At 40.9% G+C, this 16,754-nt stretch overlaps 1 protein-coding gene across 1 annotated transcript in view; it reads left to right on the forward strand.

The window, feature by feature from the left end:
- The first annotated feature begins 6,418 nt into the window (after window positions 1-6,418).
- The window catches only part of VKORC1L1 (vitamin K epoxide reductase complex subunit 1 like 1), a 62,181-nt gene continuing 51,845 nt past the window's right edge, over window positions 6,419-16,754 (forward strand). The window contains exon 1 of the mRNA XM_021700317.2: window positions 6,419-6,666. Coding sequence (XP_021555992.1) covers window positions 6,473-6,666 — 194 coding nt within the window. The 5' untranslated portion in view covers window positions 6,419-6,472. The remainder of the gene's footprint in view (window positions 6,667-16,754) is intronic.

Raw genomic sequence — 16,754 nt, forward strand, 5'->3', positions numbered from 1 at the left:
TTGCAGTTGTTCCTGCACATAATAGGTGCTCAATAAATATTTGCGGAATAAATGAATGGATTAGCCTCCTCTTTTGTCTGTGCAGTCACCTCTTTCTGCTTCTGGGAATAGCACTTTTTTGTTCTTTGGGAGGACTGCTCCTTCGTAGAATCTTCTATGGGTGTGTGGGCTGCCATCTTCAGCACTCTTTCTAGCTACAGGGCCCATGGGTGACCTAAGGCTGGTCAACCTGGAATTCTTCATCAGGATTTTAAAAATTGGTTGAAGGGATGATAGGCAGTTCCTTTCTGGTAGGAGAAAACAAAGATGCAAGATGGAGGAAGTACAGTGGTTACTTTTGCTTCTGAATGCACAAAGCTGTCCTGAGAGGACAAAATCAACACACAGAGGTGGGAGATGGGCAGAGAAAGTCCTGATGGGGTTTGAGTCCCTGGCCTGGTGAACTGGGTGTGTGTTACCAGACCCCTCACTATTACAGATTTTATTTATTTATTTGATAGAGAGATAGAGAGAACCAGAGAACACAAGGAGGGGGGGATGGCAAAGGGAGAGGGAGAAGTAGGCTCCTTGCTGAGCAGAGCCCCATGCAGGGCTTGACTCCAGGCCCCGGGGATCATGACCTGAGCAGAAGGCAGACGCTTAACTGACTGAGCCACCCAGGTGCCCCAGAGTCCTCACTATTACAACTGAGGTGGGAAAGCCTTCCAGAAGAAAGAGATATGTAAACTGTGAATAGGTAGAAGTTTGAAATCTCCAAGGTGAGAGGTAGTGGAATGTATGTGAGGAATTCAAAGTCTCTTCTATTGTTCAGCAAAAAAACACCACCAAGAGAGGGAAGAGGCAAGACACAGTGTGGGAGAAGATATCTGCAATACACATATTGACAAAGGATTTGTATCCAGAATATATAAAGAACTTCTATAATCCAATAAGACAGTCTATATTGTCAAGGGTTGGTGAGGATGTAGAGTATAAGGAAATCTCATACACTGCTAATGGGAGTTTAAATTGGTATAACCACTTTGGAAAGCTGTGGGGTAGTATGGTGGCCCTGGTGGTACCATGCTTAGATCTTCCTTCAAGACAGCCACCTGCAAGGGGGCCAGTCAGCCAATAGCCCCCAGCTGCCATGCCTTTGGATCCACCGCAGTGTTCATGCTGATGCCATGCCTTTTCCAGGCTGCTCCAAAGCAGTGACTGTGAGTGGCAGAGGTACTAGTTCCAGGCCATCCTGCCTTGCAGACAGCTCCTGTGATGGACGGTCTGTATGCTGGCTGAGACTGCACGGCTTTCCCAGTGGTCAGACCTGCACTGTGGTCTGGAGGTCCCCCGTGGCCACTCTTGCTCCCTCTCTCCTTTATCCTTGGCAGACATTGCCCTCCGTAAATCCCTTGCACATCTAACCCTACCTTGGCATCTGCTTTGTGGAAGACCTGAACTGACAGAGGCAGTATGTACTAACAGTGTCTGACTCTAATCCCACTCCTGGATGTATTCCCAGTAGAAATGAGTGCTTATGTCCACCAAAAGATGTTTGCAGGGTGTTCATAGCAACTTAATTCATAACAGCTAAAACAGGGTCAATGTCTATCAACAGTGGAGAGAATGGATAGATAAAATTGTGGTTATGGAGAGGAACAAGACAGGGATGCCCACCATTGTTATTTAACATAGTACTGGAAATCTTAGCCTAAGCAATCAGACAACAAAAAGAAATAAAAGGCATCTAAATCTGCAAGGGAGAAGTCAAACTTTCACTATTTGCAGACAACATGATACTCTATTTAGAAAACCCGAGGGACTCCACCAAAAAATTGCTAGAACTAATATATGAGTTCAGCAAAGTCGCAGGATATAAAATCAGCATAACAGAAATCTGTTGCATTCCTGTACACCAATAATGAAGCAGCAGAAAAAGGAATCAAGGAATCAGGATTAATCCCATTTACAATTGCACCTAAAATAATAACATACCTAGGAATAAACCTAATCAAAGATGGTAAAAGAACTGTACTCTGAACATTTATGAAAGAAATTGAGGAAGACACAAAGAAATGGAAAAACGTTCATGCTCATGGATTGGAAGAACAAACATCGTTAAAATGTCTATACTACCCAAAGGAATCTACACATTTAATGCAATTCCTATCAAAATACCACCAGCATTTTTCACAGAGCTACAACAAACAATCCTAAAATTTGTATAGAACCAGAAAAGACCCCCAAATAGTCAAAGCAATCCTGAAAAAGAAAAGCAAGCTGGAAGCATCACAATTCCAGACTTCAAGCTATACTACAAAGCTGTAGTCATCAAGAGAGTATGGTACTGGCATAAAAACCGACACATAGAACGATGGAACAAAATAGAAAACCCCGAAATGGATCCATGGCTATATGGTGAATTAATCTTTGACAAAGCAGGAAGGAATACCCAATGGAAGAAAGACAGTCTTTTCAACAAATGGTGCTGGGAAAACTGGACAGCAACATGCAGAAGAATGAAACTGGACCATTTTCTTACACCATACACAAAAATAAATTCAAAATGGATTAAATACCTAAATGTGAAGCCTGAAACCATAAAATCCTAGAGGAGAACACAGGCAGCAACTTCTTTGATGTTGGCCGTAGCAACCTTTTACTAGACATGTCTGTAGAGGCAAAGGAAACAAAAGCAAAAATGAACTGTGGGGACTTCTTCAAGATAAAAAACTTCTGCACAGTGAAGGAAACAAACAAAACTAAAAGGCAGCCTCCAGAATGGGAGAAGATATTTGCAAATAACGTCTCTGATAAAGGGCTAATATCCAAAATCTAGAAAGAACTTAACCAAACTCAACACCCAAAAAACAAATAATCCCGTCAAGAAATGGGCAGAAGACGTGAACAGATATTTTTTTCAAAGAAGACATACAGATGGCCAATAGACACGTGAAAAGATGCTCAATATCACTCATCATCAGGGAACTACAAATCAAAACCACAATGAGATACCACCTCACACCAGTCGGAATGGCTAAAATTAACAACTCAGGAAACAACAGATGTTGGCGAGGATGTGGAGAAAGGGGAACCCTCTTACACTGTTGGTGGGAATGCAAACTGGTTGCAGCCACTCTGGAGAACAGTATGGAGGTTCCTCAAAAAGTTAAAGATAGAACTACCGTATGATACAGCAACTGCATTACTAGGTATTTACCCAAAGGATACAAAAATACTGATTCAAAGGGACACATGCACCCTGATGTTTATAGCAGCATTATCACAATAGCCAAATTATGGGAAGAGCCCAAATGTTCATCAACTGATGAATGGATGAAGAAGATGTGGTGTGTACACACATACATACACACACACAGACACACACAATGGAGTATTATTCAGCAATTAAGAAGAATGAAATATTGCCATTTGCAATGACGTGGATGGAATTAGAGTGTATTATACTAAGCGAAATAAGTCAGTAAGAAACACCATATGATTTCACACTATGTGGACTTTAAGAAACAAAACAGATGAACATATGGGAAGAGGTAAAAAAAAAAAAAAAAGAAAGGAGAGAGGGAGGCAAACCATACGAGACTCTTAACTACAGAGAACAAACTGAGGGTTGATGGAGGGAGGTGGTGCGGGGATGGGCTAACTGGATGACGGATATTAAGGAGGGTACTCGTTATGATGAACACTGGGTGTTATATATAAGTGATGAATCACTACATTCTATTCTTGAAACCAGTATTACACTATATGTTAACTAACTAGAATTTAAATAAAAATTTGAAACAAAAAAATAAGATATAAAGTAAAATAGGGGTTATTCATATAATGAACTATAACACAGCAATGAAAAATAACAATAGCTATGTACAATAGCATGGATAGACCTCACAGACATAATGATGAGTGAAAGAAGCCAGATGATCAATGGATCTCACCAAGTCAGGAAAGGAATATAGAAGGAGGGGGGTTGCAGGAGAATGACTTCACTCAGATTTATGGAAACCACTAGAGAGTTAAGAGTGGTGATCTTTTTGAGGACTGTGGTAGGCAGCCTGTAAGATAACTCCCAGTAATCCTCTCTCCTGGTTTCCGTGCTTTTGTGCAGTGCGGATTGGACCTAGAGACTAGCATCTTTTTTCCCCCTCCAGCTTTATTAAGAAATAATTGGCATATAACACTGTATAAGTTTAAAGTATACAACATGTGATTTGATATACATATGTATTGTTAGATGACTACCACAATAAGGTCCGTTAACACATTCATCACCTCATGTAATTACCTTTTGTATGTGTATGTGGTGAGAATGTTTAAGATTTATTCTCCTAGCAACTTTCAAGCATATAATACAGTATTATTAGCTACATTCACCATGCTGTAACTTCGACCCCCAGAACTTATTCATCTTATAATTGGACGTTTGTACCCTTTGACCAACATCTTCCCATTTCCCCCACCCTCCAGCCTCTGCCAGTCACCAATCTACTATCTGTTTCTGAGTTTGGCTTTTTTAGACTCCACATACAAGTGAGATTGTAGAGTATTTGTCTTTCTTGGTCTGACTTATTTCACTTACAGTAATGTCCTCAAGATTCATCAATGTTGTCTCAAATGATAGGATTTCCTTCAGTTTTATGGCTGAATAATTTTCCATTGTGTGTACAATACCACATTTTCTTTATCCATTCATCCTTTTTTTTTTTAAGATTTATTTATTTGAGAGAGAGAGAGAGCAGGGGGAGGGGCAGAGGGAGAGAAACTTCAAGCAGACTCCCCGCTGAGCACAGAGCCTGCTGGGGGGCTCGATGGTCCAGGGGCTCTACCGTGGAGGGACTCCACCATGGCCATATGATCCCCATTGAGTGGGATCCTGTCACATGGCTTGGTCCCACAGCCCATGAGATCATGACTTGAGCTGAAACCAAGAGCTGGATGCTCAACCGACTGAGCCACCCAGGTGCCCCTTTATCCATTCATCCTTGATGGACACTTAGGTTGTGGACTAGCTTCTAAGTAATAGAATAAGTAAAAGTGATTGGCTGTCTATTCTGAGATTAGATTACAACAAAAACTGTGACTTCTATTTCCCTTTCTTATTCCTTGCCCTAGGGGAAGATAGCAGCTTCTTATGGAGAGGTACAAGTGGCTGGAACTAATGAAGGACCTGAGGCCTGCCAATGGCGTTTGAGTGAGCTTGAAAGGATTCTCCTGCCTTGAGATGCTTGCAGCCCTGGCTGAGTTGAATGCAGCTTTGTGAGAGACCCTGAGCCAGAGGACCCAGCAAAATGGCACCCACATCCCTGACACACAGAAATTGTGAGAAAATAAGGGATTTTTGTTTTAAGCTGCTAAAATTGGGGTATCTGTTACCCAACAATAGATAATACAAGGAGATTGCTTATTACTCAAAATCACTATATAAAGCTCCTGAAATCTCTTTGAGAGCTGCAACCAGGGAAAAGCTGGCCATCTCCAGGAATGGTGTGTTTCTTTCTTCTCAGAGATGGTGACAATCACACACCAGGAACCTCAGAGCCAAATTTATGGTTCAATTTTAATAATTATGCAAGACCCTATGACCTGCTTATCTGTGTTCTTACTCCTGTTGTTTCCTTTTATTCTGACTGGTCTTTTTCTTTGTCCTGGTTTTTCAGTTCATTTTTACATTTTTCTATATTACATTAATTATGTTAAGCCATCTCAAGTTCACCTTATAGAGAAGCAAGGCATTCATAAATATTTTTTGTTTTTTTCATAAATAATTTAAAAAATATATTTAAGTTCGCACTTGTTGAGCTCGGAGGTGCTTGGAGGTTGTGCTGGGGAATATCAGGTAATGGAAACATGGTTCTGGAGCTCTGGGCATTGGCCAGGGTTAATTTGGATTGGGTCAAAAAATATCAAATGTTAATGACAAAAAAGGAAAGTACGATGGCAATTGATCACCATCTCCCAGGGGGAGGGGCCAAGGGCTTACTCGGTCACACTGGGTGGTATCTTTCAAATTTATTATTCATTGCACCCTATCCCCTAAGGCCCTCAGGCACCGCCCCGCCCCGCCCCGCCCCGCCCCTCCCAGAGCCCCGCCCCTCTTTTCCTATGACCACGCCCCTCCCCTCGGTCCCGCCCGCTGCGCGCGCCGCACCGCCTCTGTCTCCGCCTGCCGGCCCGGCCTCCCGACGGTTGCGCGCTCCGCCCCCTCCCTCCGCGCCCGCGCGCGCCTTCCCCGCCCCGCCGGGCTCTCTCCTTTCGGGGCGGTTGGGCCGCGCGCCTGTGGGGGCGGGGCCCAGAGGAGGCGGTAGAACCAATGGGGCGCGGCGGCGGCGGCGGCGGTGGCGGCGGCGGCGGAGGCGGTGGCGGTAGCGGCGGCGGCTGGGTCGGGCCCCGACGGGCGGCGGCGGCTGAGGTGGAGGCGGAGGGAGGCGGCGGCGGCGGCGGCGAAGGAGGCGGCGGCGGCGGCGGAGGGGGGAAGATGGCGGCGCCCGTCCTGTTGAGAGTGTCGGTGCCGCGGTGGGAGCGGGTGGCCCGGTATGCAGTGTGCGCCGCTGGGATCCTGCTCTCCATCTACGCCTACCACGTGGAGCGGGAGAAGGAGCGGGACCCCGAGCACCGGGCCCTCTGCGACCTGGGGCCCTGGGTGAAGTGCTCCGCCGCCCTTGCCTCCAGGTAGCCCGGCTGGGGGGAGCGGGCCGGGAGCGGCCGAGCTGGGTGAGGGCGGAGGCTGGGGGTGGGGAGCGCGCGGCGGGAGCTCGGGCCTGGGGGGTCGGTGGGGACCGGGCCGCGGAGGGACCGACGGCGCTGCGAGCCTGGCCGGGGCTGGGGGCGGCGGCCGGGGGGGCTCCGGCCCGAGTGCAGGCCGCCGGGGTGGAGGTGGCGGGGCCGCGAGACCGGCGAGGAGGGATGAGGTGGCAGAGTGCAGCCGGGAGGCCGGAGCGGACCGGCAGCAGTTGGGCAGGCTGGGGCCGGGCTGCGAAGGAGCGAGAGGGGTTCGCCGGTGGTGGGTCCCGGCCGACTTGACAGATTTCCTGGTTCTCGCCGGGGGAGGCGGGTCGGGAGTGTGGGACCCTGCCCCAGGGAGCGGTGAGGTCACTGCCCATCCCTCGTCCGGGCTCGCTGTAGCCGGAGGCTGTGCGGCCGGCGTGGACTCGGGGGTTTGCATTTCCCAGTGTCTTCCCGGTGCTAGGACAGGTGTTTCTGTGGTCAGGCCTCTTTGTACTCTGTAGCGCTAATGAGAATTTGCAGACTTCTTGAGATGGTGACATTTGCAGGCAAACACGAATTTGACCCTGCTCTGGAAGAAGATACCAGCACTTAATATATCTGATTTCTTGGATTTCCCCCTTGTATATTTCAGTGTGCCGGAGAGGGGGAATTGGCCAGACTTTGGGTCTAGTTTAAGCTTCATTTGCCTAAAATAGGAGTATGTCAAGTGTAGTGATAATGTTTGGGGCATTAGACTGACTTTTAAACCTTGTTGATTAGTATAATGGAGAGAAGATTAAAAATACACACCTAAGTGGAGGGATTGGTTTGTTTTACTGATAACTTTAGGTTTTTAAAAATGTTGTAGTGATTTTTCTGTTACATTCTATTTGCTGCACTAGGTTTTCCTAGGCAAGTTACTTTGGAAAAAAAAAAGAGGAATTTACATCTTAAAGTGACTGCCTTTTTTAAAAAAATTATTGAGGAGAGTTCATTAAAAGTAGCAAAAGTGAAAGAAATGACTTCAAAATTGATAGGTTACAATTTTTATAGAGACATACTATGCTTAATATTTCACATTTCTTAACAGTAGTTACATTTGAGCAGTTTCTTCCCCTCCTGTTGATCTGTAAATTGCTAGGTAGACTGTAATGTATAGCTCACTAGTTTATTTTGACCTACATATTGGTGATTACACGAACAAGCAAGTATTGGAGTTTGTCTTGTTACTATTTACAAACTTCAGGCTGCCAATCTTTTCCACTTAGACAGCTCTATCTCATTTGCCCTTAAACCAAAATCCTGTTGCTTAAGTGGGAAAATAGTCATCATTATTGCTACATTAAACACAGTATGTTTAAAATGTAGGTATTAGTTAACAGTTAAAATATATCAATGTGACAAAAAGCTCACATTTTTGGTTGAGCATATTTTGAACCAAGTCAATAGACTTTAATAGATTCAGCATCCCTTTGAGAACCACAGAGTGTATTTTATGCAAACATTTTTATGTTTATTTCACTTCCATTGGAAAGGACTTTTATGCTTAAAAGTATCTTGTACCCGAAGTTAGTTTAATAAATACATAGTGAAAAGACTATCCAGCGGTATATTACAAGTAATTTTTTTAAAAAGGAAATAAAAAACTAAAAACAATTACAAAAATAAAAAAGGAAATAAAAATAACTTTTGATACTAGATTAGTATGGAATTTAGGCAGAATTATTACAATTTTAGATTTGCAAACGTTATAGTCTATAATAAATTTAACTGGACCTTTTAACTTGTGGGTGTGGAAAGAATGCTTTATGTTATCCAAATTGTATGGTTATGTTTTTAAAATTGACTTGCCTTTAAAAAGGAGTGTTTTTGAACCATGCAATAAGTATAGACTATAAATATTTTCAGTTACATATCCTATAAGATCCAGGTTTTTGTGCTCTTTTTAAAATTTTTAATAAAGTACCATAAAATAAATGACATCAAGTAGAATAGTAAAACTATATGTAAGTGTACTAAGTATGTACTATGTAAGACTAAAAATAACTGGATCTCTTTATAGTTTTAAATGTGAATATAATATGTCATGATGGGAACTAATGTTTAATTGTGTAGCTGTGTACATAAAATATTTTAAAATCGACGCTTGCTAAAGGAGGATAGGTAAGAAATAGGACATGGCTAACAAAAGGAGCAAATAGCTTATTTGCCATAAACAATAAAATTCTTCTCAAGAAATTTATTCAGTTTGATCAGCCTGTTTATAAACTACTTGCAAAGCTACGTGTGTATATACCATACATATGTCTATGTGTGTGTATATATATATATGAATGTATTTAACGGAAGTACATAAATTTGGAAATTAAAGTGGCTTCAGTCTGATTAATAAACCAATTGTTTTTTAAGTATGTAGAATAAACATCATTAAAAGTTTTTATTTTGTCAGAGTGGCTTTAAATACAATCAGATTATTGGAGACCTCAACTAATTCTTTTTATTTGACCTAAGTATTGATTGCTACTTAGCAGAAGTATTAAAAAATGTGACTATCTTAGGAAAAGAAAGTCTGAGCCCAGGTTAGAGTGAGTAGAATTGCAGATAAAGGATGAGAAAAGTTACCCAATGAAAAGAATCCTGAGGAAAGTCCCCCCAGAACCCACAGTTAACTCACATGACTTTGGATTGCTAAAACTCACTTTATTCTCATTTCTCAATCCTTAGTGTCTTGATCCAAATAGAATAGAGATTAATGAGAGAATCTTGAGGGGGGGTCTGTGTGTGTGTGTGTGTGTGTGTGTGTGTAAAGTCCTCTAGTATTTTGGGAGGCATCATTGTCTAAGGGAGTAGTTCCCAGACGTTGGATTTCTTTTCTTTTCTTTTCTTTTTTTTTTTAAAGATTTTATTTTTACGTAATCTCTACACCCAATGTGGGTCTTGAACTCACAACCCTGAAATGAAGAGTTGCATGCTCCACTGACTGAGCCAGCCAGGTGCCCCCAGACTTTGGATTTCAAAAATGATTCCCAAATTGGGAGGGTGCGGTGGAGTTGCCAGTTTTGTTTTGTTCTGTTTTGCCAGGTACAGCCAATAAAAACAGCAACAGTAACCCACATCACTTGCTACTTTCACCATCATTTCATTTATAAAAAGGATATTTTAACTCAAATAATTTGAAAGGACAATTTCAGAGTAAAAGCCTTTAAATTGAATCTTTTAGCTTTATTAAAAGGTTTGCTTTCTTCTCCTTATTTTTCCTCATTTTTATATAAATCAGTAAATAGTCTGGTGCAAACCTGCACCAGCCTCCCAAGCCAATAGTAAAAGGCGAAAGATTAAGTAACCCTGCCTGGTGCAGAGCTCAGATCCAAAGATTCTGGCAGGGGGGCTCCTAGCTCTGCTACTTGTTAGACTCTGGCCTCAAGCTAGTCACTTATCTTCATGGAGCCTCAGTTGCTTCTTGTGTTAAATGGGGCTATTAAAGCCTACTTTGCCAGATGAATGGTGGGATTAGTGATGATATAAGGAATAAATATCTGGTTAATTATAGCTATTATCATTGATTGGAGGTGTTACCTTTTTTTGCAGTATCTGATAATAAATGCCTTTAAATCGTATAAGTTGTTTTAGGTATAGTCATTTATATGTATTTTAGATGTAAATTGTTTTAGCATGCTTTATTGCTCCTCCAAGCCTTAGTATGAAGACTTCAAGTCCATTTAAAACAATTTCAGGGATGCCTGGGTGGCTCAGTTGGTTAAACGACTACCTGCAGCTCAGGTCATGATCCCAAGGTCCTGGGATGGAGCCCCACATAGGGTTCCCTGCTTGGTGGGGAGCCTGCTTCTCCCTCTGCCTGTTCTAACTGCTCTGCCTGCCACTCCCCCTGCATGGGCTCTCTCTCTCCCTCTCTCTCTTGACAAATAAATGAATAAATAAAATCTTTTAAAAAAATTTTCAGAAGTGTGGCGAGAGGGGCGCCTGGGTGGCTCAGTTGTTAGGCATCTGCCTTCGGCTCAGGTCATGATCCCAGGGTCCTGGGATCGAGCCCCGCATCGGGCTCCCTGCTCGGTGGGGAGCCTGCTTCTCCCTCTCCCACTCCCCCTGCTTGTGTTCCCTCTCTCGCTGTGTCTCTCTCTCTCTCGCTCGCTCTCTGTTAAATAAATAAATAAAATCTTATAAATAAATAAAGTATGGTACTTTAAAAAAAAAGATGGCGAGAAAGCAGTATAATGTACAGAATATTCTTTATAGGTATTTTCTGCAAGTTACATTAGACCCCCTTCTAAAAAGGGTTTTTATGTCAAGAATAGTACAAGTGATCTTTAAGGATTAATAGGCTTGACAATTCTACAGTTTTAAAACTGTAAAATAGTATTTGAAAACCATCAATTCCTCAAAAAATTGCCTTCTTTTGCAAAATGTTGAACTAGTACCTCTCTCACATCTTAAAAAAAGTAGTAGTGCCATCTACTTACTACCCCTTTCGTTGAGATCTTACTTTTTTTTAAGTAAGCTCTACTGCTCAGCATGGGGCTTGAACCTGAGATCAAGAGTCATATGCTTCATATGCTCTACTGAGTGAGCCATCCAGGCACCCTGAGATCTTACATTTTTAGAATAGAACTTAGAAATCTTTGCTGCTCCTTGCTTTGTCCATCTAGACTCAGAGGTTAAACAACTTGCCCAAGGTAACACAGTTAGTGGCAGGCTGGGACTAGAAACCTGGCTTTGTTTAAGGACTGGCCCCCTGCATTTTTTTCAGTTGAATTCTTGTATAGATAATGCATTTGCTGTTTCACATTTGAAGATACTAAAGCATACATGGCGAATAATCTTTTTCATACCCCTTCACCCAGACATGCAGTTCTCCCTCTCCATAAGCAGCTGTGAAACTTTCCAGAGCTATTTTATGAGTATGCAAGCATAAATATGACTATATTATTCCCATTTTTAAACATAAAATTATATTACGTATTCTGATCTATACCCTACTTTTTTTTTTTTTTATGGTTTTATTTATTTATTGGACAGAGAGAGCGAGCACAAGCAGGGGGAGCAGCAGGCAGAGGGAGAGGGAGAAGCAGGCTCCCCGTGGAGCAGGGAGCCCGATGTGGGGCTCGATCCCTGGACCCTGGGATCATGACCCGAGCCGAAGGCAGACGCTTAACCAACTGAGCCACCCAGGTGCCCCTATACCCTACTTTTTGCTAGCAGTCTTTCATCACCACATATTTTTAAGCGCTTACATTCGTATTTGGTGCAATGTTAATAACTGCTAGTATGTAAAAGAAAATGTGTTCCAGTAGTTAGTTTTGACTAACAAATAAAATATTGGTTCTTATGTTGCTATTGTTTATTGGTATGGAAATTTCAGATGCAGTATGAACTTAGAGTATAAGAGGAAAGAAGATATCACAAAGAGTAACTGGACTGCTATAGTGTTAGAGATAACTGTTAATACTTAAGATAATGCTCACTGTGTGCAAAGCAGTGTTCTAAATGCTTATTTAATTCTCTTAACAGTCCTCTGAGGTGCTTTTATCACCATCTTACAGATGAGAAAACTGAGGCACACAGAATATAAATGAAACTTGATTTAGATAATACAGTGGCAGAGGCCTGATTCTAACCCAAGCAATCTGTCTCAAGAGTCCGAGTTCTTTACTACTACTCTGAATTCCATTTAGATCTAATATTGATCAAATGATACCCAAATCGGCCAAGTTTTTTAAAACTATGCAAACATTGGTGCCATTTTTTTTTATATCTGTATGCCATTTTTTTTTTTTTTTACATCTGTATGCCAAAAAATGCCTAGAGTTTGCATTATAGCTTTTATTTGTTTGTAGCAATTTTGGGGGGACAGTAAGGACACTACTATGAAGGCGCAGTATTCAAGAAATAAGTTTCTGGAATGTTTGCCTTGTAAACCTAAACTTGTGACGATAAGGCATTTGTCACACCTAGTTAGTAAACAGGTATGCAGTGGGGTGAGCTATCAGGAAGACTTAACAGAATTGCCAAGGGAAGGAAGATAAAGGGCATCTAGGCACCTGGGGTGGGGAGGGGAAAAAGTTAGTTTGAATTTGTACTAGGGTGGGGAAGTTCTTTCTGAGAGAGGTGTTGAGTCATGGATCTACTGTACAAAGAATCAGGAGAACTGGGCCTGGGGTGTGGTGCTGGCTAAATCACCACACAGAAGTAGGAATTTAAGGGGCGCCTGGGTGGCTCAGTCGTTGGGCGTCTGCCTTCGGCTCAGGTCATGATCCCAGGGTCCTGGAATCGAGCCCCGCATCGGGCTCCCTGCTCTGTGGGAGGCCTGCTTCTCCCTCTCCCACTCCCCCTACTTGTGTTCCCTCTCTCACTGTGTCTCTCTCTGTCAAATAAATAAATAAAATCTTAAAAAAAAAAAAAAAAAGAAGTAGGAATTTAAGAGGGATTCATTTCCATGATGATTTGGAAGACTCCGGAACAGCATGAGGAAAGGCAGAAGATGGTAGCTATTTGGGGAGAATAGCAAGTGGTCATATTTGAATGCAACACAGACCCACCTGCATTGGGAAAGTACTGGAATCTAGAGCTTTTCCAGAAAAATGCAAAACCAGGCATTCTTGTAAACCACATGTTCTTGTAAACATGGACAAGACTTAAAAGCACTGAGCCTTGGGTTTCTCTTCTATATAGTATTTGTACTCAGATGCACTAGACTGGTATTAGATTATCAGTTTTCAAAATTTGTTCCCCCAATCCCTAGTTGTGTGGCAGTGCAGCAGGGATTTCATAAGCATTTGATTCACATTTTAACATGTTAAACTTTAAAACATTCATAAACATTTATATATACTCAAATGTGTAACATGCTAAATTTTAACACAGTAGAGACCACTGATTTACACTGCCAGGTTATCTCAAAGGAGTTATGCCAGGTGAAAAAAAGTGCCAGTCTTAAAAGTTTATGTACTGTATGATTGCATTTATATAGCATTTTTGAATAACAAAATTATAGCGATGGAGAACAGATTAGTAGTTGCCAGGGAGTTCAGAATGGGGGAAAGGGTGGTTTGGTTAAGGAAGATAGCATGAAGGAGCCTTGTGGGGAAGGAACAGTTCTGTATTTCAGTTGTGGTTACAGGAAGCTACAAATACGGTAAAATTGCATAGAAACATACATGTAAAACTGGTGAAATCTGGTAAACTCTAAATTGTACCAAGGTTAGTTTCCTGGTTGTGGTATTATACTATAGTTATGCGAGGTATTACCTTTTTTTTTTTTTTTAAAGATTTTATTTATTTATTCATGAGAGACAGAGGCAGAGGGAGAAGCAGGCTCCCCGCGGAGCAGGGATCCCGATGCGGGACTCGATCCCAGGACCCTGGGATCATGACCTGAGCCGAAGGCAGACGCTTAACCGACTGAGCCACCTAGGCGTCCCAAGATACTACCTTTGAAGGTTTGGCGAAGTGTGCTAGGGACCATCCTGTGCATGTTTTGCAAATTCCTGTGATTTATAGTTATTTTAAGATAAAAAAGAAAAGGAAAAAAATCGATGTATTTAGAATATTTGAGGGAAAATAAGCAAAAGGAAAAAGTTAAAATTACCCATAATGCCAACACTCAGGATAAAAATCCTTATAATAGAGTTTCTTGCTTTCTTTGTGTTTATACTTGAATTTTTAATTCTGTTGATTAGGATTATAGCTTTATCTTGGTATTTTAAAAATTCAGGCCAGTGCTTGTTTGCTCATGTAAAATTATGTCAGCAAATTCACTACTATAGAACTCTCATTGTATTATGCTATAATGTGACTGCCTTATGCATAATGTACTGATGTCATGATTATTATATATTTTAAGATTTATTATTAGAGATTTAACTTAGAAATGTTCTTCTACTTAGACTTTTGGACAGGTATAATAAAATCCTTAGATAGCATTTATTATTAGCATTATTTAGACCTTTATGAATTTGTATTATGAAACTGTCATCTCATTGTTTTGCTTCGCATTTTCCCCAAACATAAACAAGTTTTAGTGGTTTTTCACACTTCTATTAATTGTTTGCATTTCTTGAGTCTTGCCTGTATACATCTTAGAATTTTTTATGTTGATTAGACAGATGCCTTACATATTTAAAGGCTATGGTTATTTTATCATTTGTTATTAATATTTTTGCCGTTTTAGTTCACTTTCATTAATTTTTATAGTACATAGGTTTTTTGAAAGTGTATGAAAAATTATTTTTCTTGGGGCGCCTGGGTGGCTCAGTCGTTAAGCGTCTGCCTTCGGCTCAGGTCATGATCTCAGGGTCCTGGGATCGAGCCCCACTTCAGGCTCCCTGCTCCACGGGAAGCCTGCTTCTCCCTCTCCCACTCCCCCTGCTTGTGTTCCCTCTCTCGCTGTCTCTCTCTCTGTCAAATAAATAAAATCTAAAAAAAAAAAAAAAAATTATTTTTCTTTGTAATTTTTTCCCATAGGTTTTGAGTTTAGAAGAGCATGTCTCATTCTGATATCAGATGAATGGGTATTTATGATTTCTTTTAGTTTTGAAAAAAAATTCCTTAATCATGTAGAGTGTAGCTTACAGGTTAGATGAATCTGTAACCTAATTTTTGTATAGACATATGTTAAATGTTCACTTAAATTTCTTCTGGTAATTGCCTGTTTATACCTTTGCCCATTTATTTCTCTTCTAGGATGTCTTTTTTTTCTTACTGGTTAGCGGAAGTTCTTCAGGTATCATAGTAATTTTTTGTTATATGTATTACATATATTTTCTCCTTGTTTCTCATTTGTCTTTTAATTTCATTAATGGTATCTTTACTCAATAGAAGTTTAAACTTTTTTATGTGGTCCCGTGTTTGATTTCTTGGTAGCTTTTGGGTTTTGTTTTTTTGTTTTTGTTTTTCTTTCTTTAATCTTGTTTAGCAAAATCGCTAGCATCCCAAGATTTGTTTTTTTTTTAACCTTCATGTATTTTGTTTGAATTTTTTTCCTATTTAGCTCCTTTAGTTTGAGTGGAATTTACTTTGTGTGGTGTGAGGGAGGGATCAAACTTTTTTCTAAATTGATAGGCTTTTGCCTAACTCCATGTATTAACTTGACCATATTTGAAATGCCACAAGAATTTCCTTATATACATAGGGCCTCTTTCTGGATTCTCACTTCGGGTCCAGTGATATGTTGTCTGTGCTTCTACTCATTTCCATTACTACAGTCCCTCTCTCCCCTATGGCTTTAAATAGTAAGTTCGATACCTGATAGGGCAAATATGCTCATTTTAAAACATTTCTTGGCTATTCTCATGCATTTACTGTTTCAGGTGAATTTTAGAATTTATTTTGATGAGCTCTAAAAAACAATCCCAATGAGACTTTGATTAGAATTGTACTGAATTTATAGATGAACTTGGGAAAGAGTCAACCTTTACTCAAATCTTCCCACCAAGGAACAAACATATCTATCTATTCTGGAGTTGCTAATCTGTTATGATTTTAACCTAGATGCCCATTGTAGTTTTGTTTTATATGTGATTAATGTGGTGCTAGAAATTGAGAAATGTTATGATGGTATTCTAGACAGGGATCCCAGTAACAGAATTCTCTCCAGTCTACAGCCACTATTTTCAAGTCTATAGGGCCCCTGAGGGGAAAAAAAAATTGTATTAGATATTTGTACTTGCAAATGAAAAACTAAGATACTTTGCATTTTTTTTTTTGTATTTTAATTCTATTTGGCTACTTTATTTTTAAAAAAATTTTTTTTTATTCTTATGTTAATCCCCATACATTACATCATTAGTTTTAGATGTAGTGTTCCATGATTCATTGTTTGTGCATAACACCCAGTGCTCCATGCAGAACGTGCCCTCCTCAATACCCACCACCAGGCTAACCCATCCTCCCTCCCCCCTCCCCTCTAGAACCCTCAGTTTGTTTTTCAGAGTCCATCGTCTCTCATGGTTCGGATACTTTGCATTTTATTCTTAACTAGGACTTGGGCACCAAACTTTGAAGACAAAAGACTGGAATAAGTCCAGCTGGGTTCATGT

This window comes from Neomonachus schauinslandi, chromosome 5, assembly GCF_002201575.2.
Source record: "Neomonachus schauinslandi chromosome 5, ASM220157v2, whole genome shotgun sequence".
Taxonomy (NCBI): Eukaryota; Metazoa; Chordata; class Mammalia; order Carnivora; family Phocidae; genus Neomonachus; species Neomonachus schauinslandi.